The sequence below is a fragment of the Hypomesus nipponensis genome, chromosome 19 (genome assembly GCF_054491055.1).
Source record: "Hypomesus nipponensis isolate SF chromosome 19, ASM5449105v1, whole genome shotgun sequence".
Classification (NCBI taxonomy): domain Eukaryota; kingdom Metazoa; phylum Chordata; class Actinopteri; order Osmeriformes; family Osmeridae; genus Hypomesus; species Hypomesus nipponensis.
This window is the reverse complement of record NC_140379.1, coordinates 66680-94371: the sequence shown is the minus strand read 5'-3', so window position 1 is coordinate 94371 and position 27692 is coordinate 66680. Positions and strand designations below refer to the sequence as shown.

The window sequence follows — 27692 nt, the reverse complement described above, 5'->3', positions numbered from 1 at the left end:
TGTCAGGGCGGGCTTTATAGGATGATGGACAGATGATCAACAGTAACGTAATCAACCACAACACCAAAGAGCGCTTGGGTTGAATTCGTTTTCAACAAACAACATATTACGTTGCTCTGATTGGTTGTAGGTCTATCCAATTGAGCAAAGAGGCATTTGTTTTACGAGTTCGGTTGAAACACGCCCCACACTCACAGCCCAACGGAGAGTTCTCAGACTCATATTCTGACTAGAATTATGAGTATGACAACGTCAGGCTACCTTAATGTAATTATTTGTAATTGAAGTTGGAGAGACCAATAAAATGTCCCCACAAGGGTAGTAAAACATGGCCACTCTGCTCCTGTTAACATAAACACACTCTCTACTGTCAACACATAATAAATACACACTACTAATTTTGTTCCTCACTTCTACAGCACTCTCTTCTCTTGTAAGGGGGTGGAAGCATGTTGTGACCCAAACCCCATCATGGTTAAATAACGCATGGTCACGCTTCTTTACCGCTTGTCGCTCTACTGCTTCTCTACACATTCTGTCTCATCTCTTTTCTCATCATTATGTCTCTAGGTGGATGTTGGTCTGAAGACGAAAATGAAATGTTTTCCCGTCAGGAATGGATGCCGACCTGACCAACAAGAACACTAAAAAACTGTTTTTATTACAGAGATCAAACAAGTCATGTTGTCACCAATATTTTATTGCACACCTAAAGGACACATCATAGAGTTATCAATGTGTATTATTATATTTATGTAAAGCAATGGGACATTTCATTTATTTTAGATTTTTGCATTCTCTTTTTGCCTCTTTTAAATCCTCCCTTCCTCCCTGTCCTCAAACTTATCAAGTGTAAAACTACATGAAAATAACTGAATGAATGTTTTAATTGTCTGGAGTGTGTATATTTATCTTTTTTATCATCTTTTTGACCAGATGTATTTTTCCCCTTGTCTTCTTCTTGGTTTTATAATAATTAATCTGATGATCATGTGACTTTGATATATTATATAAATTTTATTTCATATGCTCTTATATACCTTTTGTATGTTTCTGCATATCAATCATGATGACTTGTAAATGCGTCTTATATGAATATCAGAGGATGACTGGAGATTCAAGGCTAATCCTGTGGATGCCTGACGCCAGACTGTAACCATAGCAACCCTCATACTAACAGGGATACCAAAACTAAACTCATAATGATGCAAACAGAAGCCATAATGCTGTAGCAAAGATGATGGCTACTTTGTACAAGTCCTTTACTTCTCCTCACATGTTGTACTGTAGTTCTCCATTCCTCATAACTTCCCACTGCCCAATCCTATCCTGCCTTACTCTGAAATATGCATGGTGGTTTACCTGAAGAAGCACATGACCGATACTGAGCCTGATGTGGCTCCTCCCCTTCCTGGGTGGGGCCCCTCCCCCTCCTGGGTGGGGCTCCTCCCCCTCCTGGGTGGGGCTCCTCCTCTACCTGGAGGCTCCTCCTCCTCCTGGAGGCTCCTCCGTGACGGACCAAGGCCAATGTGGCCTCGAGGGTTGGGGTTTAGCCCTGGCCCTGCTGTGACTCCCAAGTGCTGTGATCTGCCCACACACAAAAAACTTAATTCCAAGACTTATCAAGCCTTGTCATCTGTCACCTTTCTTTCTTTCCTTTTGTACTGATTAACTCTTATGTTTTGTTGCAGTTCTGTTTGTAGGATTTTTATGATATCCCAAGTGTTCCTGATTCTGGCAAAGCTGTTACTAAAGCCAAGGTCAAATTAAGAAGTTCCTCCTTATTTGATCATGCAGATTTAAGTGTCCTGCATACAGGATTTGGGGGAACATATAGTTATGTTATCTTTTTATTGTCTTGTGATTTGGTAATTTATGTACAATGCACATCATGTTATTTGTTCTCATTGGAAATTGTCCTGATAGTGTAACAAAAATCGTGTAAAGATTGAGTACTCATGAACTATTTTTACCAGTAGTATTTATTTCTTACTTTCAATAAAATACTGAAACTTGTTTTCCACTGCCAATAAAAAGACAGTCTTTAAAGTCCAATTACCTCCGAACATTTCTGTCAGATTAACTTTTGGAACAGCTTGACACATTCAGGTTAGGGAAGAGTGGTCACAGACTTTAACTGGTGAAGTTGTATTCATGTTTCACCTATTGTAAAAAAAAAAAAAAAAAAAACTATTGTGTAGGTTAATTAATCCGTTGACTAAATGAGAAACATCTCTAGGAGTTTTAACTGGTCTGCAAACTACATGGGGCAACAAAGACTTTGAAGTTTAAGTTAAGAGTCCCGAGCCAAAATACCTGTCTTGCAGTAATAGTTGTGGCCTCTGTCATTTCCAAAGCCTCCCTGCCTAATAGATCCTCCCACCTAGTAGATCCTCCCACCTAGTAGACCCTTCCGCCTAGTAGATCCTTCCGCCTAGTAGATCCTCCCGCCTAGTAGACCCTCCCAGCTAGTAAACCCTCCCACCTAGTAGACCCCCCCATCTAGTACATCCTTCCGCCTAGTAGACCCTCCCACCTAGTACATCCTTCCGCCTAGTAGACCCTCCCGCCGAGTAGATATTCCCACCTAGTAGATCCTCCCGCCCACTAGATGCTATAGGTTCAGAAGGAACAAAGTTAAGAGCTGCTCTCCGGAGCAACCCGAGGAACGGAAGCGGAAGTAAGTTGTAAACGAGTTCTGATTTCCTTCTGTAGACAAATTGTTTATTGGGGAATAGGGACAATTCTTATTTATTAGTAGTGTACTGCTTATGGTTTATAAATCTCCACAAAGACCTGCCACTACCAAATAGATGGCCCTAGTTTAAATCAACACAAAGGGGATATTTTGTTCCTTTCTGGTAGGCTTTGCCTGCCTGCCACCCCAACCTGTTACAGCATTGTACATTAAAACATCCTGGTTTCAAATCACAGATGTTATATTCACCTGTAAATACTTTCATGGGTTATCAGTCTGAGAATTATTCTCCATTGTCATCGTTGTTCGAAATATCCAATGCTTTGGAACATAATACAAATTGACAGGTTTATTTGTTTATTGAAAACATTTACTCAAAAATAAACAGCAATAATGATAGATGTGAGCAAGCAGAATACAAGCAAAATACAGATTAAAAGAATGCATAATTTTATTACAAAACCCCAAACCCTGATGGAATTAGATTAGATATCCCACTCATATACCTACTCAACTGTAAGATACACAACTTGCCATAATGACAAGAAGCTACACAACTTGCCATAACGACAAGAGATATTGTCAGTTTCGATAATTAGCTTCCACCAAAGAAAAGGTTCCCTTTTAGCCTGCTATCGTTCAAGCCATTTTTAAATATAAAACAAGTAGATTAATATAACTTTCTTAATAATTTTCCTCATTAACATATTGGTCCACTTAGAAAAAGGATGTCAGTGGGTGAATACACCAAGCCCCACAATAGTATGCAATGCTACACACAAAATCACAGGCAGCATCTGTGGCCAGGTTTGTCCACATCCAAAAACTCAACATATTTACCAGAGCAGTTTAAAGTACCGCCAGAGGATGGAACAGGGTGTTGAGACAGCAAGAGAAGCAAAACAGCAGAACGTTCAAATGTACTCTGGTATCTGTTATGTTTTCAGCAAAGAAAACAATGGGTGACTTTATCAATACTGTTTTTATAACTGCTTCAGCAGGCCTTATCTTAGCTGAGACATACTGTCTCGCCACCATTTTCAATTCACTTCATTTCAGAGCTTATGTAGGTCGGTGTAGTGCATTTTAGAAACTGTATAGATAGTTCAAACACTCATGCAAGTATGTAGTGTTAAAAACAATATTCATGTCTTTCAGATTTCTACCTACTACTGTGGTAAATAAGATGAATTATGGCTTCCTACTTTCTGCTTTCTCAAACCAGACTTCTCTCCAGCCTACTGCCCCAGAAGTGATAAGAACAACTGCATATCATATATCCAGTTCTTAACCAACCCACCCATAAGGCAATAGGTTTGTAATGAGGTGCAAGGGCCCAGTACACGAGCCCACACTAGGAGATTGCTTTACCAGGCTTGGGATCGAACTAATCCAACCCTTTCTTTGGTGAACCTAAATCTACTTACTGCAGGTAGGCAAACTATAAATAGATATAATAGAACCCTAAGATGGAGCAGGAAGGCAGAGCAGCAAAAACTGTTTAGGTAAGTCTGAAACAAGATATATATGGAACTCTTGTCATTCTTATTTGGTTCCAAAATGAGATAAGAAAGCGTTGTTTGTTCCCTCTTGGAAAGCAGCCTAAAAGCCTGAGTACTCCAGTCATCCTACCACATCCTGGACACTGAAGTGAACCTCTCACTAGCAGACTTGTACAGAGAAGTGAACCTCTCACTAGCAGACCTGTACAGAGAAGTGAACCTCTCACTAGCAGACTTGTACAGAGAAGTGAACCTCTCACTAGCAGACCTGTACAGAGAAGTGAACCTCTCACTAGCAGACCTGTACAGAGAAGTGAACCTCTCACTAGCAGACCTGTACAGAGAAGTGAACCTCTCACTAGCAGACCTGTACAGAGAAGTGAACCTCTCACTAGCAGACTTGTACAGAGAAGTGAACCTCTCACTAGCAGACCTGTACAGAGAAGTGAACCTCTCACTAGAAGTAGAGAGGTATCTGGCAGAGAGACAAGAGGTAGAAGGATAGGGAGTAAAAGACTGAAGAAACAAAGCTGAACCCAGATGGAGCAACATAATATTAAAGAGAGAGAGAAACAAAAAGAAGCATCTTAATGGTGCGAAAGTGTGCATGGAGATCACTGTCGTAATTCAACATAATTGGCGGGGAACAGTCCGTACGCACCCCGGCAAACACCCCGCCACCAGCCCTCGTCAATCATCTCGATGTTAGTGATGATGTCGTCGGGGTCAAAGGAGATCTCATCATCTCCAGCTGCAATGCAAGGCACCTGGATTAGTTTGTATAATGGGCTAAAAAGCATATAATGTTGTCATTGACAGGATAAGTTTGGTGCTGGCTGGTGGGTTTGTTTCTCACCTGCTTGGTAGTCATACAGTGCCACAGCAGTCACACCCTGGTCCTCCCCATACTCGTACGTCTGGGCATCTGTAGACAACACAGGTCAAAGGTCACTAATTTATTCATGATCTGTTCTGGATGGATGCTGTAGTGGTAGTGTGGAGGCCCTCACCTCCCCCATCAGCCTGGTAGTCATCGGGGTTCTGGTAGAGCGCTTCCTGCTGGGCGGGTGGCTGGGGGCTGGGCTCAGCCTCATATAGCTGCTCCCCATTCTCTGATGCGGCCTGAGGGGCAGGGTCCTGGTACATGTCCGTGTCCTGCACAGGGGGAATATTAGAGCAGAACAGAGAAACCAGTCCACGTTGCATAAGGTCGCTGCTCCTCACCTCATACACAGGGGCCGGTGCCTGGGTGGGAGGGGTTGGGCTTGGCACGGGAGAGGCTGGTTGAGCTTTGACTTCATCCATCTTGCGACGTGCCTCCTCTTGTTCCTGCTTCTCCTTCAACTGTCTCCGTGCTCGCTCCTCCTCTGTCCTCTTCTTGTCCTCCTCCTCCTTCTGTTTGGCGATGTTCTCGAAGCGGGCCTTGATGCTGCCTGTGCTGCTGCCAGCTGGGGAGGAGGGAGGGATTTTACTAGCCAACCTTAACCTTACAACATCTCTACAGAAACACTAACGCTAAAGAGAATAACCAACTGTGTTCACACCAAACGCTGAGCGATTCTTTTTGCAGGGCAAAATTACGCGAATTCGAGCAAATGAAATACTCTTGGAGAGCAAGAGTATTGTAGCTGTCTGTGGGCATCCTCTGTTATACGACACTACTTCGTATTAGTTTATAGTAGTCATTTTGGACATGATTGACAACTGGAAAAAAATTGTTGGCTCCTAGCGATTCGCGCAAATAAGCACAAATGAATGCAAAGCTAAATTTTGCTTCATTTGCTCAAATACTTCGCTTTGCGTTTGGTGTGAACACAGCATAAAACGTTTTAACATCTCTATAGGAACGCTAACCAGTACGACAGACTCACCAGCCTCCACAGGCTTGGTTCTCTGGTAGGCTGGACTTGGCTTTTCAACTTCCTCAAATGTCCCAGCGCTCTGAAAAATACCAGAAAGCTAAACAATTAGTAACACTCAACAATTAGAGCACTAAACATGATTTTTTTCCAAGACATTTATTGAGTCCAAATTTTGGAGTCCCACTAATAATTCTGTCAGAGAAATCTAGATTACAGAGACAAAAATGTGCAATCAAGACAATATAAAATTGAAGTACATTTGAACGTGGGCATATCTGTAAACAATTGTACCTTATCCATTCTGTCCTTCTGAACCCCAAACTTCCCTCCAAATCCCTTAGAGTAGTCTGCAAATGAGAGAAAAGAAAGTTACCATCCCATTTGCTCACATGAACATGTAGGCCCAGTTTCCCAGACATAGATGAAGCATAGTCCGAGCCGAGATGAAGCATAGTCAATGGATATCTTTGTTTAATTTATCTCTTATTTTAGAAGAAGGCTTAATGCAACATCAACATATGCCATGCATGCTGTCATTATGGTTTGGAGAAGAAAAAAAAAATGAATACACCTACAAAAGAAATGTAATACCTTGCAGTTATTACATCCACATTTTTCCTAAACCTAACTAGTTAAGCAACTGTGTAGGAGTGCTGTAGGCAGGTGTAGTAGTACTGTAGGCAGGGATGGTGAAGAGGAACAGACAGGTAAGACACAAACCTTTCTGTGACTCGTGCAGCTGCAGTTTTTCCTGGTGGTCCCAGCCGACTGCTGACTTGTCCTGTCTGTCCGACTGCACACCGAATCTGCCCCCGAAGCCTTTCACATAGTCTGCATCAACACACTGAAATTACCCTCTGCCCCCGAAGCCTTTCACAGTCTGCATTAACACACTGAAATTACCCTCTGTGCCTACTTAATCATAAACTCAACTTTCCCCATATTACAGTTGAGATTAATCGGTAAGTAAACATGCTAGTAAAATAATTTGGAATAAAATGTAAATGGTTGATAGCAAAAGTGCTATTTCATTCAGTGCCATTGTCCCAAAGGTTACTGGGTGTAATCTAAAGACCCCCCCAAAAAAACAAACTGAACCTTTCTGGGACTCGTGTCTTTCCGTTTTGCCTTCGTACTCAAAGCCCATCGCACTCTTGTCCACCTTGTCTGTCTCTACTCCAAATTTACCACCAAAGCCTTTGGCATAATCTGGAAACATTTGGTAAAGTAAAGGGACAAGAGCAAGCAGGGAGAACATGAAAAGGGTTAAGCAGATGGTTCTCAATACTTTTAGTTGCTAGCATTCCAAGATTCCATGGATTCTACCTGTCAAGTTAGGTGGTAGACATACAAAGACCGTGAAAAGAAAATCTGTTTGGCTTTTAATTTAAACATCCCTTTGGCACTTATTTTGGTCGTTCAAAATATGTGCTTCATGTTTTGGCTACTCGCAATGTTTGGGGGGCTACCTTGTTGTTATTATCAGTGACCTATGCACTTAGTAAAACTCTCTCTTGGAAGTCACTTTGGATAAAAGCGTCTGCTAAATGAATAAATGTAAACATTAAGCTTATCATTGTTTCAAAAGTTTCCACTGTGGTTGTGTGCAAGTCTTAACACATTGTGAGTTTTTGAACAAACCTTTCTGGGACTCATGTTTCTCGGTTTTCCCCTGGTAGTCGAATCCCACTGCACTCTGGTCCACACGGTCCGCCTGCACCCCGTACCTGCCTCCAAACCCAGTGGAGTAGTCTGAACAGGGGTTACAGGTCATGGAACACAAAACATGGGGACAATGATAAAGAGCTGTCATTTCTAATCATAAAAACACAACTATACAACATGCATGTCTGTATATAATCTATTTCCCTTTAAACGAACGCTATACTTAATTCCTTGCACAACTCAATATGTACTGTAAGAGTTGCATGATCAACTGCTGACCTGTGTTTTGCTTATGTAATTTATAACACATACATTTCTAATACTAAAGGAGTATAGTATTAAAGGAAGCAAATACAAAGCTGGTTTGTAATTAACAATAGACTGTATCCCCTTGCCTTTCTGCGATGCATGTTTCTCTGTCTTGCCAGCATACTCAAACCCAACAGCAGACTGAAAATAACGAAGAAGGAAAAAGCTGTTAGTAAAGTTTAGAACTAAGACAGAATTCAACATTTTCCAGCGTTGTAATGTCTTGCCTGGCATAACGACATCAACTAACCAGTTGCAGAAGTGCAAAGAAAATGAATAGTTTACCATGTGGTTCCACTTCATTTAAAGGGTATAAATCCACATTTGTACATTTTTTGGTAATTGAGAAGTTGGTATTAAGTATATACTTAATCCAAGCCAGTTGGGCCTGAGAAGACCAAGGTGATCATACCTGGTCAACACGATCAGCCTGCACGCCGAACTTCCCGCCAAATCCTTTGGAGGTGTCGGTCTGTGAGCAGTGCTTTGAAAGCTTGCTCTGGTACTCATGGCCTACTGCAGACTAGGAACAGAGATTATTTGTTGATTTTAACCTAATCAAATTTGATTGTCACAATGTATTGTACCTGCAGAATGGATGTAAATAAAACTCAAAATATACAATCAATAAAAAATTAAAAAATCTCCGTCTACACTAGCGTTTTCATATAATTTTCCAAATGTTTACCGTCCACACTAACACGGTACATGACAATTGTTGTCATGGTTACTCCACTCCTGACCTTCCCTCCCTCCCGCCACGGTGCCCTGTTTACATACTCCTCTGGCAATACTATTTGGTGTTTTTAAATTGTCCCACCAGCTAGCTGTTCAGCCAGGTCTCACCCAGAATCGCCGCTCTATGTTTCGTTTAAACCGTCTCCTCTGCCTTGTCCACCTATCGTTCAGGCACACCGAGCAGGCTACAAAAATCACCTTCTGCGTAGGAGTAACGCATAGGCTATCTATTAAATGATAGGCTAATACTTGTACCTGAAGTAGCCTACACTAACTAAACTGGTAAATAAATTATAGAGATGGAGCAGCATATTTCTTTCACCTTCCATGTTCATCTTGATTAGCTAAAGCTACCCCCAATGCCATAGCAACTGAACGTCATAGTATCTGAAAAGCTCCGTGGACCCCGTCCACACTAGCCTACTACGCAAACCCGGCGTTTTCAAATGTCTTCGGCTAAGAGAGCGTATTCGAAAAGCTCCGTTTTCAGTGTCCGATTACGCCGTATTAGTGTGAACGGGAGGTACAAACGCAGACATATGTATGCGTTTTTAAATTTACTCGACTCCATGCAGCGCCGTAGCCGGCTGCAGCCTACAGATTGGAGAAAGAGTTTATCATAGCCCAATACATAAAATTACAAATGTTCCGACTTTACAGAGCCGTTTATAACTCCTCCCCGACTGCAAGCGGCAACTCTCGCTGGTCGTTGCATGCAGCCGCAGCCGATGTCGAACGTACCTACTGGTTTACGGAGCGCTAGATTGGCTTTGCAAAAAAATAACTTTGATACAGAGCGTTCTATTAACGGAATGACGCATTTAAAATATCGCTCGATCACGTGAATTTGATCGTGGGAAGCCGAAATCGTGATTAAAATTTGATTAATCATGCAGCCCTATTTATACCAGAAAAAAAAACAATTTAAAAACTCAGTACTCTTGAACGCAAATATATATTTCAACCAAACTTGGTGTGTTGCATGAGTGCAACCGGTTGCTGTGACTTAATTGTTGCGCAAGTGCTATGGAAGCCTGCTCTGGACTGCTTGGCCCCTCCATTGCTGCTTGCATCTATATTTAGGATTCCTCCGTAAGGAGGAAACCTATTGTTATTAGGGTTCCTCCGGTAGGAGGGAACCCTATTGTTATTGGTGGTTTTATTATTATTATGTTTTACCCATGGGAGTCAATGGCAGCCCCTAGAGCACAATAGTAAAAAGTTGAGAAATTTGGCATGTTGAAACTGCAGACCATTAGTAACTACCATACCACACATGGGCCATGTGAGACAATAGGTGGCGCTACAGGCCACGCCCCAAAATGTCAATTTTTAAAGTGATGCCATTTGCAGGCCATAAGTCCCAAAATGCTGAAATTTATTACAGATGCCTTATTTCTTATGAGGAACAAAAAAGCCTCTAGAACCTATAACGGCCGCCATATTGGATTTTTCTGTACAATAAAGATTGAGGAAACACGTTTTTTCGCTACTCCTCCTACATTTTTGGTCGAATTTTCTTCAACGTTGCCAGACATGATCTCCAGACTGAGCCTCACAAAAGTTATCAATAGGATTTTTGATTTTCAAAACCGTTTGTCCGGTACAGCCAATCCAAATCATCAACAAAGGAACCAAACAGGAAGTTGGGTCAAATCTCAGCAAATCTTTAAGATATCAACCCCAAACTTTGTATATCGGTGGAAGACACTACAACATGTTCCCATGTGAAAAATTGACTTAATATCTTAAAAAATGACTGATGTAAAGCAAATCGAATTTATCGCTAACGCTAAAATAATGCTTTACACATCCACCTGTCTAAAACGGATACTCTGATACTATCACTAGTTCTTGTGAAGACTCTTGAGAATGTTTAGTCTTCAAATCTGAAAAAAAGTTGGTTGTAAGATGAAAAGTAGATTTTTAGTGAATATTTTAAATATACATGCTTGGCTAATTTCAGTGATTTTTGGCTAAATCCTCTCTCCCCTCTTCCTGCCCGCGCGTGCTCCAAATCCTCACACACACTCAGCCTTCCCTTGACACACGCGCGGGCTTGACAAGACGCACACGCAACATCTCCAGAGTGTGGGCTGACCAAGCCCCCACTCATTCCTTAGTTTCTAGCAAAGGCCTTGTGGATCTTGATGGTATTGCATTTCCGATTTTGTATGCAAAGGTAAAAAGTTCTCAAAATCCTGAAACATTGATGGTATAGGCCATGAGTAACTACCACACCACAATGACCCACCATTATCCATAGGTGGCCCTACGGCCACCCCCCCAATTGTCAATTTTCAAAGTGATGCCATTTGCATCCCATTTGTCCCAAAATTCTGAAATTCATTACATATGCCTTATTTCTCATGAGGAGCAAAAAAGCCTCTCGAACCTATAACGGCACCCCCACAAATCTGAAAAATAGTTTAATGTAAGATGAAAAGTAGATTAATTGTGAATATTTAAAATATGTATGCTTGGCTAATTTCTAGAGCTTTTACCCCAAATCCTGTCTGTAGTTTGTTTAAACAAATGTAGCCTTTTAAACCTCTAGGTTTAATTCTCTCTTTTATACATTTAAAGTTGGATTTGACATTTAATCATTTAGCAAGTTGTTTGACTCAAAAACCATAACAGTACATGGCCCCAACAGTACCAAGCTCCCACCTTCACTCCTTAGTCTAGTAGACATTTTAGACTAGTAGGCATTCTGTGATTAGTTTGGCCACAGCTAATTCTACTGTTAAAAGAAACAGAAGGTCTTCTTCTTCTTCAGAACTATACAGTTGAATCAACCAAACACAGCTTGGTCATGTTATCATCTTCTTTGGCACATCTAAATTAAGGACTAGACTTTTAAGAAAGCATGACCAAAGCAATTTGTTGAGGGATGGTTCCTCCATAAACAGTTGCCGACAAAGAATGTCAGACAATAACTTTAACATAGTCTTGCATTAAGAGTAGAGTCAACAAATTGAATAACTGTGCTGATGGTTGTTGAAACTCATTGCTCTGAGTTGGTGCATGTCAATTTAGGCAGAAGTCCATGTCTGGTGATATTTGACAACCTCAAACAGCATGAGTGTGCTCGACATACGTTCTTTTACTTATATTCATTTTACTTATTCATTTGCCTTTAACTTGTAAATTTTGTTCATTGCTAATAAAGTATTTGTTTATTCTAAAACTGCTATCTATCTTAAGACCTCACGGAATATTTACCTTGCTTACATCTCAAACAGATCATACAATAAGAAATAGTCAACCACCCAGCATTCACATACATTTCCAACACAACAATGACATGGACATATTACCACATGTAACTACACTGACTACAATTGATTTAAAATTCAGTGTGTATGTTTATGTAAGACACATATGTAGTTATTCTACTTTGACATCACAAAAACTATGAAATAAGAGTGAATGCGTTTAGGAAGCAACTTTGTCCATGTACAATATGGTTGATGTTTGTTTATAACTGGAATATAAATGTGTGCACAACAATTAGTTCCATTCAAGTAAGTCTATTTTATTGGACAAGAAGCATTCCATGAGTGGTGACATTTGACAACCTCAGACAGTCTGCCACTGGGCCAAATGAAAAGCTCTATTCTTGATTTGCAATGCAGCTAGGGGAAGTCCTAGACCATAAGGGGCAAAGCTGCGGCCACTTGTGATGTTAAAAAGGCCAGTTACATACAAAATATTGCTGTCATATACCATATTTCTTTGATTAAACGCTTCAGACAAACAACTAGACAAGGAGGTCAAACAAACGCTGAGTGTAAAATTGAAGCTGCGCGTGTCTCTCCTTTTTGTAGAAATCTGAATTAGCATGCCAAAACATTCTTATATTTTAGCTTTCAAACAGAAAGCTGTGCAGAAAGCACTCACAAGCAGCAACAGACCTGTAGCACGCAAACTTGGGGTTGATGAAAGGCACATTGACCCAAGCCGAGGACTTCAAGTATCTCTGGGTCTTGTTCACGAGGGAAGAATGCAGCGCAAGATCGACAGGCGGATCGGTGCGGCGTTCGCAGTGATGCGGGCTCTGCATCGGTCCGTCGTGGTGAAGAAGGAGCTGAGTCGAAAGGCAAAGCTCGCTATTTACCAGTCGATCTACGTTCCTACCCTCACCAATGGTCACGAACTATGGGCGGTGACCGAATACAAGCGGCCGAAATGAGCTTTCTCCGCAGGGTGTCCGGGCTTTTTTGAAATTTTTGAAAATGACTTAAAATCAGCCAATGATCCAATTGTCTTGGAATATTGTGTACATGTGTGAAATACATGTCTGTGTCATGTCAATTTGGTAATGGTTTGCAATGTTAAGGAGGAACCCGCCATTGCTGCCTGCAGCTATATTTGTTAGTTTTTTTTTTTTTTTATTATTCTAGTGCCATGGGAGTCAATGGCAGCCCCTAGACCCCTTCGACAACTTTTTGTAAAATTTGGCACACTCATTAAGGACAGTTCATTCTATACCTACACCAAGTTTCAGGTCTCCCATTAGACCACTCTAGCGCCACCAATGGGTCAAAGTTGGACTTGTGTTTACACATGCAACTTTTGAACCGTATGACCGATTTTCACAAATGAGGTACCATTGGATTCCCTGGATCAAGCCGAGTTCAACGCACCCTATGACGTCTATTTCCGGTTTTATCAAAAACCTTTGAAAGCCTACTCCTCCTACAATTTTTGTCAAAACTTCTTCAAAATGACCAGAGATGATCTTCAGACCAAGCCTCACAAAAGTTATCGATTAGAATTGTGATCCTCACAACCGTTTGTCCGGTACAGCCAATCAAATTCAGCAGAAAAGCAGCCAAACAGGAAGTGAAGTCATATCTCAGCAAATCTTCAAGATATCAACACCAAACTTGGTATGATGACTCGGGACCCTCTTCTGAGGATATCTAGACAATTTGGTGTCATGTGATCACTGGGCGTGGCCGCAGGAAGCAAAAATGTGTTTTGGCCAATAACTATTGATTTGTTTGCCTTTATTGAGTGATTCCTTTGTCTCATGATATCTTGGGACATCCCGTGTGTGACTCATAATAATTTGTGATAATAGCCGAATTTATGCGGCCGCCATTTTGAATTCATTGAAAAACGTTTTTTCTGTACTCCTCCTACACATGTTGTCAAATCTTCACCAAATTTAGCAGAGATTATCTTCAGACCAAGCCTCACTAAAGCTAACACATGGTTTTCTGATTTTCGAAACCGTTTTTCCGGTACAGGCAATCAAAATGTGCCGTTTAGCCAGCAAACAGGAAGTTGGGTTGTATCTCAGCAAATCTTTGATGGATTCACACCAAACTTGCTGCGTGTACTTGTTACCCTCTTCTGAGGATGTCTAAAATGTTTTCTGGGTTATTTGACTGCTTGGCCACCTCATTGCTGCTTGCAGCTATATTTGGAATTGGTCAGATTTGGTATCCCCTTGGTAAGTCAGCAGCATTGATTTTTCTATACAGTTACAATTTGTCAAGAATTAAAAAAAATCAATGGTTCACAATGTTTGGAGGAATCCGCCATTACTGCTTGCAGTTATATTTATTATTATTATTACACATCTGTCATGTGAGTCTATGGCAGCCCCAACCACATGGTCAGAAGTTGTGAAATTTGGCACACTCTTTGGGACCAGTCCCCTCATCAATTTCACCAAGTTTCATGTCTCCCATTTCAACCATCTAGCGCCACCAATGGGTCAAAGTTGGATTCAACGATACTCAAAGTTTGAGTATCGTTGGATTCCTTGGATCAAGACGAGTTCAACGCAAGACGAGTTCAACTCTATGACATAATACCCAGTCCTATAGATTCTCCGCCATTTTGAATGTAAAGGAAAAGCGTTTTTTTCGCTACTCCTCCTACAATTCTTGTTGAATCTTCTTCAAAATTGCCACAGATGATCTTCAGGCCAAGTCTCATAAAGGTTATCCCCTGGAGCTTTGATTTTCGCAACCGTTTGTTAGTTACAGCCACATCAAATTGATGTGGCTGAATTGATGTGGCCACCATTTTGAATATACCGTTTTTTTTGCTACCTCTCCTATAAGGTTTGTCCAATCTTCACAAAATTTGGCACAGACCATCTTCAGACCAAGCCTCACAAAAGACATCACATGTTTTTTTGATTTTCTACAATTTGACTGAAACAGACAATCAAAGTCGTCAACCATGCCACCATAAAAGAAGTGAGGTCATATCTCAGCACCTCTTTACTGCATTGACACCAAATTTGGTATAGGGACTAGGGACACTGTTCTAAAGAGGTCCAAAATAGGTAATGCCATTTCACCTCTAGGTGGCGCTGCAATAAGCAAACATTTGGCACCATTTATCTTCAGATCAAGCCTCACAAACCTTTTCACATTTCGGTAAAGCTGATCAAATTCGGCGATGAAGCCGCCAAAACAGGAAGTGAGATCATATCTCAGGAAACATTTGCTGAATTGACATCAAACTTGGTACAGGTGCTCAGGACCCTGTTCCAAAGAGGTCCACAAAAGGTGGTGTCATCTAACCGCTAGGGGGCAATCCTGTGTCGACACATGTTCAATTGTGATACCAGCTAAATAGATGTGGCCGCCATTTTGAATGAATGAATGAACCGTTTATGGTAAATATCAAATATTCACCTAATTTGGCACAGATTATCTTCAGACCACAATCACCTTGACATGTCAAAATAGAACTGAATTACAGCTGTTTAAACTTTGGACAAATCAAATTGTTACCCAGTAACTGAAATGTGTGATTTCCAGCACTGAGAATAGCTCACTAGGATAAATTGGTGTCCTGGCAATGTCAACGTCAGAGGTCCGAATCCAGCCAAAGCTGACAATCTTGTCATGTCTCTGATTCTGAATCTTGTCAGGTCATCTGACCTGCTTGGCCACCACATTGCTGCTTGGAGCTATATTTAGTCATTATTTGGGTAGCACACATATTCTGAATGCCTTCGGCGGATTCAAATGAGCCATTTTAATCTAGATTTATGTAGATTAATTCCAAGATTACAGTGAGATTAATCTAGATTAAATAAATAAAATAATCTATGCCCACCACTAATATATACATACAGGTATTACAAGACAAAACAGAGATAGATGCAGATGACTGCAGCATTCATTCCTGTCATGTCAAGTCTGATTTTGGGTCTACATTTAGGCATGCCATCCTTAATAAATAAGGATGCTATTCTACGAGAAACAAATCCCTGTTGTGTACGACAAAGTAAGATGAGAGATAGCCGAGTCATTGAGAACAATTTTAAAGTATGACATATGAGTTCAATTTGGTGTGTGAGGTGTTATGACAGTGTTTACAGCAGCTTGTGACACCCAGTAATAGTTTACATTCAGAAAACACATACAACAGGAAAGAAGGACTGGTTTAAGGCAAAGTCCAGGCCTGATTTTATTTTATCTTTTGTCAGAAACATTGTTTAATATTTGAAATAAAACTTTCACTTTTTTAAGTTAATTTATGATTTGCTATCTGACAAATAAATAAATCATTATGTACCATATTAAATTGCATAGCATCATATTCTTTCGCATCGCATCTCGTCGAATTGCATTGTGTCGAATCGCACTGCATTGCAATAGGGGTGAATCGTAACGCGTTAGTAGTTGCTTTTATGCATCTTGAATGTATCGGATTGTTGGCAGTGCATCAAGATGTGTATCGCATCATCCTCAGTGATGGAGATGCACATCCCTAATATTTAGGTTGAAATCTTAAAAAAATAATTAATTGTTAAAACTGAGTTAAGTGGTTGAAGTTACAGTCAGCATGAACAGTCCACTTGCACTGTTGAATTAGTACATTTAAGGTGGTGTAATTAGCAAAATCCATCTTCTTGCTAGGGGTACCGGTGGAGCTAGCCACTGACTGTAGCCATAGCTGAATCCGAAGGGGAGGCAGACGTCTCCACACAAATAGCATGTAGCCTCTTCAGGTGACTACCTTAATTAGCCGTGCTGCCTGTGTACTTTATAGCAGCGAAACATATCTTGCCAATTGCTTGGGTCTTGTCAAATTGCCCATCTTTCTTGTTGCCAAACCTTGGATTTATTGCAATTCGTAGGAACATGCAACTCTTCCTCCGCCATGATAACACTCGCCCGAACACGCTTCCAACTTGCGCTAAACTTGGCAGAGAGACTTGACAAGAATCTGCCACTGACAGCAGTAGAGATGAGAGCGCGCTTAAGAAACAGAAAGGAGGAATCTATCTAAATATAAAATTATTGCTGACAAATCATTGGTCACATTTCTAAATACTAAAGGTTTACGCCTACACACGATTCTATATAAATACATTGGATTATACCAATGCAAAGACGTTAGAAACGCTGCATCGCAATTTCATCCCACATTGTATCCTGTGCACACTTTTTTGATCGGGGCAATCGCATCGTGAGCTTTTATGCCGATGCACCGATGTGAACCAGTGAATCTTACCATCCCTACTAAATATACTTTCCACTTGGAACACAGTGTGACCCAACACCAATGATGACTCTGGGAGTTTAGTACATTTTTTAAAATATAAAAAACTGAAAAAGAATCCTTAAATGTGTTCTATCTTTTGTTTTGAAGCTACAATCTACCTTGTCCATGCGATCTTGCTGCACTCCAAACTTGCCCCCGTAGCCGTGCGAAGCCTTGGGCATGTTCTCCAGCTCCTGCTGCTTCAGAGACGTGTGTTCCGTCGACACCTTCTCACGTAGCTGATGGATACTAAGCAGAACATCAGAAGGTGTAAAAGGCAACAATGACATGACATTGGGTACAAAGCTACTCAACAGCCACCCTAACACTGACTTGATGTGTTCCTGGTGGCCGGAGCCGGCAACTGTCTTCGCCCCCCAGCGCTGCTCCTTCTCCGTCACGTCATTCTGCCAGCACAGGGAACAAGGTGAATGGTTAGGGGGAGGAGACGCTTTAGATAACCATAACCCTAACTCTGTCAAATGAGAAAGGAGCATAGAGGAAAGAATAATGACAAAGATTCTTAGGCACTTAAATCGGTTTCTAAATTAACAATAGTCTGCGGTTTCCTACATTTTCAATTGCTTATGTCATGTTGTTTAAAATGTATTATACTGGTTTTCTGTAGAATATTAACCCCCAAAACATATATGCATTAGTTAATAGCAATAAGTAATAAACAATGACTCCTTTCATGTGAAATGGTTGAAGCAGTTGTCATAATTGTAATTTCCTATACAGAGCTGCATGTACAATTCTGACTAAGGGGTGTATGTTTACATTTCTACTCATTTTGTATTTTTCCCTTGTGCTACAGTTTGCAGTGCTATCAAATCGTCTTGTTTGTTTTTTAAGATATAGAACAAAACAGCAAAAGTGTAAATTGGAATCTTGTCCAATCTCTTGCAATCAATCTCCCACATACAGTAATGTTAACGTTGTTGTGTTGAACTGATCTATGCCTAACTGATCGATGTCTAAGTGCTGCCTTGGCCATTTGCAAGCACTGTCATCAAAACTTTGACCATAGTTTACATCAGAAACTACTTACAGAATACTGACAACATGGCTAAGCATTTTGACTATCTTGTTTGTGAAACAATGAAACAAGGACTTGCCATTCTGATGGCAATGACATGTTCACTGACATTGTTTACTTACATTTACATTTAGTCATTTAGCAGACACTCTTATCCTGAGCAACTTACAGTAAGTACAGGGACATTCCCCCGAGGCAAGTAGGGTGAAGTGCCTTACCCAAGGACAAAACGTAATTATGCACGGCCAGAATCGAACCGGCAACCTTCTGATTAATAGCCCAATTCCCTAACCGCTCAGCCATCTGACCCCCACACTACTTGAGAGATGAACGAAAGATTTTGAGCCAGCTACTAGCCTTTGCAGGTAATCTATTGTGTTGCAGTTTTTACAAATTGTTGCAAGAAAATGCACTAACTCTTTTTGCAAATGTTAAAGATGATTTGAAACGTATACCTATAGAATTGACTGACACAAACTGTGATTACCATATTTTTCGGAAATAAAGCCGCGGTTTGTACCCCAATTTTACATTTGTCAGAAATATGAATCTATCAAGCATTGCACAGTCAGTCGATGAACAAGTTTAAGAAAGTTTATTGCTTGCGGCCGGCCCACAAGGAGACAAGAACATCACACGCCATTGTGCTACAAGTTTGTCTGCTAGCATGTTGCGCTAGCTAGCTAATTAAGCAGAACCGCTCTTTACAGTCATTGGTTAAGACAAAGGCATGCAAATTTATCATGTCAAACCAAACCTAGATTTTGGGAACTGTTACACCCAGTAGCAGTTAGAATTGAAACTGTACTGTACTGTAGTGAGTGGTATGTAACAGTGGAGCGAGTCGTACATGACAGTAGCTAGTGGTACATGCCAGTGCCTCCACTGGCCGCGGGGCAGTTACACGACAGTAAACAAAAGCTGCAAGACACCCAATGCAACTTCCACGAGACACTTGCGTACCACTATCAACAGTACAGTACAGTTTCGGTTCTAACTGTCTCTCGTTACACCCTTAATTAATCCACCTATAAAAGGGGATTAGTGGGAGGAACAGAGAAACAATTTTGTAAATTGATGGATCAATGTGTCTACAACCTTGAGTGACATTATGACTTCCATCATAAGTTACATCATGAGTCACATCATTAGAGTCACGCACCTCAAAGTCTGGGTCTGTTTCCCAATCATCCGCACCGTTGTCCACAGCAACGCTGACCGACTGACCGGCTGCTGCCTTCCACATCTGCCAAACAGGAGTTAAAGTTCAAGTATCACACTCAATGGCAATAATCCTTCAATGGTTAAACCTTCACACTCAATAATAAATATAAAATAAGTTAAAATAAATATGGTCCGTTTAATATCAAATGTATATATACTTATACCAAAATTAACAATAGATGGATAGTAGCAAAAGATGGGAACTTTGACTTCCAAAATACAGATAACAAAGGCGGAATCACAGAATCCCGACATTAAGAGCCGGTATCTGACAAACACAGAAACCGTGAAAATGTGTAGTTTTAATTAGTTATACAAAATGATTGTTAATAATAGGTATTTTCACATAAACTGAATGAATTTTACACATCAGGCAATATGTTCTTCTCTCCCAGGAAGCAGTGATGTCACTAACCCCACCTCTTCCTTACAATCCCTGGTGATCAGTCCTGTTGAAGCTGGTCACACCATCGTATGTGGACATGGAAGGGAGAACTAACCATAAAGCAAAGCCTTCTTTCTTCTTCTACCGGAAGATTCAGCTGCTTGGTCAGCGCCAAACCGTAAATCCAGGCCCTGTCGTTCAGCCAGCTGGTTAGATAGTCATATGTCTGTCTGTCCGCGCTTGATCTGCATTGCGGTGCCATCCCGCCTAGCTAAATATTTTAAATAACCCTAAACATGTTGTGCAGAGTTCAGTTTTGAATAACTGGCCAGCACCAATCCCTGACCTCACCTATTAAAACAAAAAAACGAGTGGACGAATAGAAACGAAGTGGTCACCAATAATGTTTTACCGTGATTTGAGTGATATGTTGTGACTGTGTACTGAGAAGGTGTCCACATATGTTTGGTCATAATAATAATGTTTGACTGAGCGAATTCGTTAGAATGAGTTGAATAATTGTGTGCAAACGTAGGCCTACATATCCTAGCTAGCAAGCTAAGTACACTGGCTCACATTACAGACACCAATTATGTAACTAAACTATGTATATATTTTTCATCAACCTGTCTTCCTTTAGCAGACACATTGATAAAACTTCAGAAATCTCTATATTAAATCTACATCTCCATCTCCTTGTTAATCACACCTACATCCTGGCTTTGAGAACCCAGACAAAGTTGATAGCGTAGCTATGACGGTGAGGTAGGAGCTTGGGCAACATGGGTAATGATACGGCCAGTCATTGTGACCACAAAGCATAGCTACGCATTCTCCATAACAAATTATATTACTCTAGCTAGCTAGCTAGCTAGCCTACTCGTCTGTTGACGTCGCTGCATCCCTGTGTTGATAGTTAGATATTTGCTATGAATTAGTCTAGCTACACCAGCCAATGGGGGGACGTGACACGTTTGCTTAAGTCCTCGGCGTGAACTAACAGATCAATCTGTGCCAGTGTGAGCTGAAGCTTGAACGCAATCTTCATGTTGTGGTTAACCGCGTTCTGTTGCTTTAAACGTCATTTTATTTCCGCATAGAACCGTGTTTGGCAACTGTAACTAGCTAACGTTAGTCGGCACGTACCAACAAACTTGTTAAAAGCTAGTGAACATGTTATACTACGTTACTAGTAGCACCAGTCTAACTGATCCATAAGTTTGCAGTAGTAGTACATTTCTTTGGTGGCATATAGTTAATCAGCTACTGTCTAATCATTGTAACCTCAGGTAGCTCTACCAGGTAAGTCTAACTAGACTATAATTGTGGCTAGTGCTAATTACAGTAGCTAGCGAAGTCAAATTTAAAACCGAGCACAGGGTTGAATGGGTTTTAAATTTGTCACAACATGCAATCAGCACTTCCCAATCAGAAAATGAGCTCAAATGCATGGTAGTGAAGGTACATAAAATCCAACTTACCTTTATTTTTGATGTTCGAAAAAAGAAATCGCTGGATAACGCCTTTGACAGTCCTGTGTGATTTACAATTATTTCCTGCCTTCTTCTTTTCCGACTTCCTGCGGAGAAAACGGGAGTCTGGACCTGGGAATTGGGAATTTCTGAATAAAAGTCCCATTCTTTGAAACAAATTCATTTGCAAGCTTGAATCACTAGTTTGCAGACATTTTCTGAAAAAAATCGTTTTCACTGCTTAAACATAGTGCACAATTATAATCCCATACTACCTTATTTTATATTTTTTTTGTAACATTTCATATTCATCTATTATATCTTACATGTTGTTTAGCTCTTAGACTTTTTAAAGTTTGTTTACATTCTACTTTTTTTTGTATCCGTATATGTTTATTGTATGCATTTTCCTGCCACAGTAAATTCCGCGTTTGTGTAATCTTACATGGTAATACAAACACATCCGGCTGATTCTGATAGTCCCAGTGGCGTAACTATGGGGAGTGCAGGGAGTGCAGCTCTCTAAGGCCCGTGGCGAAAGGGGGGCCGTCCTCGATCTCATCGTAAAAGTGAGACAACCTGACCGGGCCCCTTGCGGCAACTTGACCGGGCCCCTTGCTCCGCTTTAACACCGCAAGTTGTAATCTGACATGATCCAGTCCCATCAATTCGCAAACATTTCTCAATTATGGTGTCAGTTATTCATTATGAGCTATCACCTGCCCAATAAACATTTTAAAAACAGTCAGTCTTAACAACAGCAAATAATTCATTTTTCCTCATTTGCCTTTTGCTGAATGAAACAAATCTCGTTTTTATTAAGTAATATTGCCCTCGAAAAATAGCAAGGATGTCTGGGTAATATTGTTGTCAAAGATTCCCGCCCACCCACACACGATTGTTCCAATCCAGTTGTTGGAATACCACAGACAGTTGTTGTTGGGATACAGTTGTGTTGCATTAGCGTTTTTGAAGCGAATTAGGCTACCCCATGCCATGCCCTTTAAACATAAAAGTGGATCCAGAAAGCGGCAGGAACGAAAAGAGCAAGATGTAAGGGTGGCAAAGCTGTCTATCCTCATTTGGATTTACGGCGAAGCGTGTTGAAGAGGACGCTACGTCTGACCCCCAGCCCGGCAACAGCAATGAGTGTGAAACTCAGCCACCAGGGTAGGCTAATAATTACTTATTACACGGCTGTTCTTAATGCTGTAGAATGCCCCATTCACTTGAATGTTCACGTTCTGCGGTCAATTATTTTTTGATAACAGACCGTTGCTATGAATAACTGACCGCTGTCAAGGGAAGTGGACTTTTTGCCTCGGATTCACGTCTTTCGTAGCACTCCGCAAGTAGTCCGGTAACTTTTCAACCCCAGCATTCTCCGTTGCTTAGCAACGTCAGCTGATTTGAAGCCTAAAGAATGTTCAACGTCTATGAAGTTCAACATCTTTGGCGAACTATTTCTCTGCTGATCAACACTACGAATGGTAACAAATAAACTGTAAAAAGACACACTGTGTTAAGTTTTTTTTGTTGGCAAGTAGCCGTGTAATAAGCGGGATAATGTATATAATGTAAGGGATAATCTGGCTGAATTAAGCCCCTTCAGGGCGAAACAAAACCGCTTCGCGTCGGGGTGCTGTTCGCTCTGTCGGGGCTTATTTTCCCGATAATGACCGGCGTTCTATACATTATCCCTAACATAACGTTTACTGTCTGGTGTATGCAGTTGACATGGCTATTAAACGTCATAAAAATGCACATATAGACCTGGGCTATACCAGGCAGCAGCCAGGTTAGATATTGTAAACTATGTGCAGGATGTAGTCGGAAAATAGCTAAAGCTAGATAGACTAAAAGTAAACTAGCATATCTAACGAACATAAAATCAAATATTCACCATTGAAGTGACTGTTTTTTTTTTACTAGTACCCAGATAGCACACGACAGTCGGATAAGCATCGGCAAATGATCAGATTTCTTCTCATCTCTGTGCTCTATTTCAAACGTCGCAGATATGTGGGCTCATCTGTTCCATTATGCTCATTCCGTGTTGTAGGCCTATTGCAAGCATATCTAGAGCCAGAGACTCGCGAGTCAGAGGCGTTCACTTTTTAAACCGTCATTTATCTTCACATAGAAGGAGCAGTAGTTGTTAGGTAAGTAAATGAAAGTAGAAAAATATCAAAAAGTTTTGCGATAAGTAGCCTATGCCTACAACAATTTGTAAAGTTATTGTAATGAGCTTCATTGGTGTTTTCATTAAAACACATTGTTGCAACCCTTAATTGTAGCCTACATCATAAGTAGCCTAAATTTCCCTGCGCATCGCTAAGCTCAACACTCAATAATTTCGCCTGACGATAGGTCGGTAAGGGGCCCGTTGGTGAGATCTGCACTCGGGCCGCCAAGTCATTGTTACGCCGCTGGATAGTCCCATCAACCCGTATAAACATTGGGGGTGGGAGCAACTTCATTATCTGACTGCTATTCTTTTGGCATGGTCTGCAGTAGTCTACCAGTAGGTCTGTAGTAGTCTACCAGTAGACTACAGCAATTACAGCAGTGATGGGCTGCATTCTTATGACCGTATGCACGGCCACAAAGGGTTCCCCCTCCCATCTTTGATAGATCCACAGTAGTTTTATAAACTTTACAGAAAGGTATTTGGTTGTTGACTATTAATACCCAGTTTCAGGGCTCTCAAGTCCCAAGCATTTGCCGTGAGACTCAGGCATTTCAACCATTTATCACGCTCTCATGCAACGCCTTGTATTTCTCACAAATTTTAAACATTTCTCACGCTGAGAATTAATTGATAAGTAGTCCTGCTATATGCAATTAATGGACAAGGCACAGGCACATTGAGGAGAGTTTTCTGATGAGTTGATAGTTGTATCTAGTTATACAAAGTTAAATGCCACCCTATCCCAAAACATCACCAGATCACATCACAACTTTTTGCCCTTAAGCCCGGGATTTTTTAAGCCTTTAAAAATTCAACACAATTTACGACTTTTAAAGGGCTAATTGATTGTATTTTATTCATGTCACATTCTCATTGGGGGCTGAGCACCCCTAAAGGTCTGATCCTAAAATCGCCCCTGCACTGAGAGGTAGGGGATAACGTGTCCCACTAGGTTATATACAAGTCAGTTCTGCAGACTTGATAGTAGTCTCGAGTTACAGAGTCCAAAACATCACCAGCAGGTTTGTGACATGACTCTGGAACATCAAGCTAACTAACTCAAATGTCTGGTGTGAAATTAATAATGTTGGCTTGTTGTTGTTGACATAGATACAACACATTTAGCAAATGTAGCTAGATGTTTTATGTTTTGGACGCTCAGCCATCTTTAATTTGTTTTCTGAAAAAAATGGAACTGTTGAAGCAAGTCGTAGAATGGAATTGGATAAGAGTGTCAGCTTAATTAATAAATGACTATATGTAATTGGTTTCCAGGGGTTCCAAAGACTCTCTGGGAGTCCTTTAGCCAGCTAACCATGCTAGACTAGCTGCATTTTAGCCAATGTACTAACATCTCCACAATAATGCCTTAACAAGTTTTGTTAATGTGCTATTTAAAAAAAGCAAGAGTTGAGGAAGAAGACACGCCACTGCCTCCATCTACCAAGTCCACCCAGCCTAGTTCTGGTTAGGGTTAGTCCACTCAGCCCAGTTCTGGTTATAACAAGAGTCAATGGGAAAAGACTTGTGCGTCCCAGGGAAGAAAAATGTATCATATCATTCACTTTAAACAATCTGGAACATTTTCCAGATTCATTGTATCACAGATTATACATCTATATATACGATTTACGTTGCTAATTGAAACAAAAACACCTACATAAACTATGTATATTTGTAAGTTATTTTTTAAAAGTATTAAGATGTGGGGGGTGGTGCCCTAGCGTCCTCTACTGGCCAGAAGCTCACAGACACAGACACACAGACACACAGACACAGCAGCTACACACATTAGTCACACATAGTAACCCACTTTACACTCTCTCACAAACACACATGCTACCCACACTAGTTTGTCTCAGACTCTCAGTCGGTTAAGTTCCAGTGGCTAACGTTTAAAGCTACCGTCTAAAACTAACGTTAAAATGAGACACATTAAGCACAGCTTCATGAGTTAGCTAATAATAATAATGCGACTAAACGAGACAAAATGGCGTTATGACATTTTGTCTCGTTTTTATTCGTCAACGATATTGCATTATACATTTAATTATAGTCATCGTCACATCACCTGCATTTACATTGCATCTCGTCTCATTTTCGTCACATGATAAAGGTTCGTCGACTACGATATTTAGTCATAATTTTCATTGACGAAAGCAACACTACCCGGATCTCGCTAGGGTAGCCTCAGCTAGCCGCTGGAGTGAATTTCAGAGGGGTGAATGTAGCCGGTGTGAACTGGTCATACAGGCCAGGTTTGGGGCCTCTGGGGCCTTCCTAGGCAGAGTTATGAGCCCGACAAAGGGGCAGGGCGAATTTGGTCCAAAAAATCTCCAAATTCAATCCAAAACACACCCGTAGAGGGGAGTCTGATGAACAGGCCAGGCCAAGTTTGGGGCCTCTGGGGCCTTCCTAGGCAGAGTTATGAGCCCGACAAAGGGGCAGGGCGAATTTGGTCCAAAAAATCTCCAAATCCAATCCGAAACACGCCCGTAGAGGGGACTCTGATGAACAGGGCAGGCCAAGTTTGGGGCCTCTGGGGCCTTCCTATGCAGAGTTATGAGCCTGACAAAGGGGCAGGGCGAATTTGGTCCAAAAAATCTCCAAATTCAATCCAAAACACACCCGTAGAGGGGAGTCTGATGAACAGGCCAGGCCAAGTTTGGGGCCTCTGGGGCCTTCCTAGGCAGAGTTATGAGCCCGACAAAGGGGCAGGGTAAATTTGGCCTTCCTAGGCAGAGTTATGAGCCCGACAAAAGGGGAGGGCGAATTTGGTCCAAAAAATCTCCAAATCCAATCCAAAACACGCCCGCAGAGGGGACTCTGATGAACAGGGCAGGCCAAGTTTGGGGCCTCTGGGGCCTTCCTATGCAGAGTTATGAGCCTGACAAAGGGGCAGGGCGAATTTGGTCCAAAAAATCTCCAAATCCAGTCCAAAACACGCCCGTAGAGGGGACTCTGATGAACAGGCCAGGCCAAGTTTGGGGCCTCTGGGGGCTTTCTAGACAGAGTTATGAGCCCGACAAAAGGGGAGGGCGAATTTGGTCCAAAAAATCTCCAAATCCAATCCAAAACACGCCCGCAGAGGGGACTCTGATGAACAGGAAAGGCCAAGTTTGGGGCCTCTGGGGGCTTTCTAGACAGAGTTATGAGCCCGACAAAAGAGGAGGGCGAATTTGGTCCCAAAAATTTCCAAATCCAATCCAAAACACGCCCGTAGAGGGCACTCTGATGAACAGGCCAGGCCAGGTTTGGGGCCTCTGGGGGCTTTCTAGACAGAGTTATGAGCCCGACAAAGGGGAGGGCGAATTTGGTCCAAAAAATCTCAAATCCAATCCAAAACACGCCCGCAGAGGGGACTCTGATGAACAGGCCAGGCCAAGTTTGGGGCCTCTGGGGCCTTCCTAGGCAGAGTTATGGGCCCGACAAAAGGGCAGGGCGAATTTGGTCCACAAAATCTCAAAATCTAATTCAAAACATGCTCTTAGAGGGGACTCTGATGAACAGACCAGGCCAAGTTTGGGACCTCTGAGGACTTCCTAGCCAGAGTTATGAGCCCGACAAAAGGGGAGGGCGAATATGGTCCAAAAAATCTCGAAATAAAGTCCAAAACATGCCCGTAGAGGGGACTCTGATGAACAGGCCAGGCCAAGTTTGGGGCCTCTGGGGCCTTCCTATGCAGAGTTATGAGCCTGACAAAGGGGCAGGGCGAATTTGGTCCAAAAAATCTCCAAATCCAGTCCAAAACACGCCCGTAGAGGGGACTCTGATGAACAGGCCAGGCCAAGTTTGGGGCCTCTGGGGGCTTTCTAGACAGAGTTATGAGCCCGACAAAAGGGGAGGGCGAATTTGGTCCAAAAAATCTCCAAATCCAATCCAAAACACGCCCGCAGAGGGGACTCTGATGAACAGGCCAGGCCAAGTTTGGGGCCTCTGGGGGCTTTCTAGACAGAGTTATGAGCCCGACAAAAGGGGAGGGCGAATTTGGTCCCAAAAATTTCCAAATCCAATCCAAAACACGCCCGTAGAGGGCACTCTGATGAACAGGCCAGGCCAAGTTTGGGGCCTCTGGGGGCTT

The 27692-nt window shown here is 41.6% G+C and overlaps 2 protein-coding genes across 18 annotated transcripts in view; one reads left to right on the top strand and one right to left on the bottom strand.

The window, feature by feature from the left end:
- Positions 1–2055, top strand: part of ppfia1 (PTPRF interacting protein alpha 1) — a 35110-nt gene extending 33055 nt beyond the window's left edge. For all 12 annotated transcript variants that reach the window (XM_084682753.1, XM_084682745.1, XM_084682749.1 and 9 more), the window contains one exon: positions 571–2055. In XM_084682753.1, the coding sequence (XP_084538879.1) occupies positions 571–632 (62 nt within the window). In that variant the 3' untranslated portion in view covers positions 633–2055. The remainder of the gene's footprint in view (positions 1–570) is intronic.
- On the bottom strand, positions 1969–21543 carry cttn (cortactin). 6 transcript variants are annotated; one of them, XM_084682755.1, is made up of 17 exons: positions 20064–21355; positions 19502–19585; positions 17634–17707; positions 17420–17549; positions 8449–8559; positions 8123–8177; positions 7704–7814; positions 7161–7271; positions 6783–6893; positions 6354–6409; positions 6072–6141; positions 5425–5648; positions 5211–5355; positions 5057–5125; positions 4862–4951; positions 2948–3019; positions 1969–2163 (listed from the first exon to the last, which is right to left on the bottom strand). In XM_084682755.1, exons 1-16 carry the CDS (start codon positions 20208–20210, stop codon positions 2982–2984), a joined length of 1626 nt encoding a protein of 541 aa, XP_084538881.1. In that variant the 5' UTR covers positions 20211–21355; the 3' UTR covers positions 1969–2163; positions 2948–2981. The 6 variants fall into 6 exon arrangements, with proteins under 6 accessions (XP_084538881.1, XP_084538883.1, XP_084538884.1 ...); XM_084682757.1 differs by lacking the exons at positions 1969–2163; positions 2948–3019 and adding an exon at positions 21430–21543 and having other exon boundaries at positions 3043–4951; positions 20064–20139; XM_084682758.1 differs by lacking the exons at positions 1969–2163; positions 2948–3019; positions 20064–21355 and adding an exon at positions 21430–21535 and having other exon boundaries at positions 3043–4951.
- Between the last annotated feature and the right edge of the window lie 6149 nt (positions 21544–27692).

Excerpts from the sequence above, each read along its gene's own strand:
- cttn (XM_084682754.1), bottom strand. The coding sequence starts at position 20,210 with ATGGCACCGCAATGCAGATCAAGCGCGGACAGACAGACATATGACTAT. Across the intron at positions 5,126-5,210 it reads CTACCAGGCTGATGGGGGAG|ATGCCCAGACGTACGAGTAT; the intron begins GTGAGGGCCTCC and ends TGTTGTCTACAG. Across the intron at positions 4,952-5,056 it reads ACTGTATGACTACCAAGCAG|CTGGAGATGATGAGATCTCC; the intron begins GTGAGAAACAAA and ends CTTGCATTGCAG.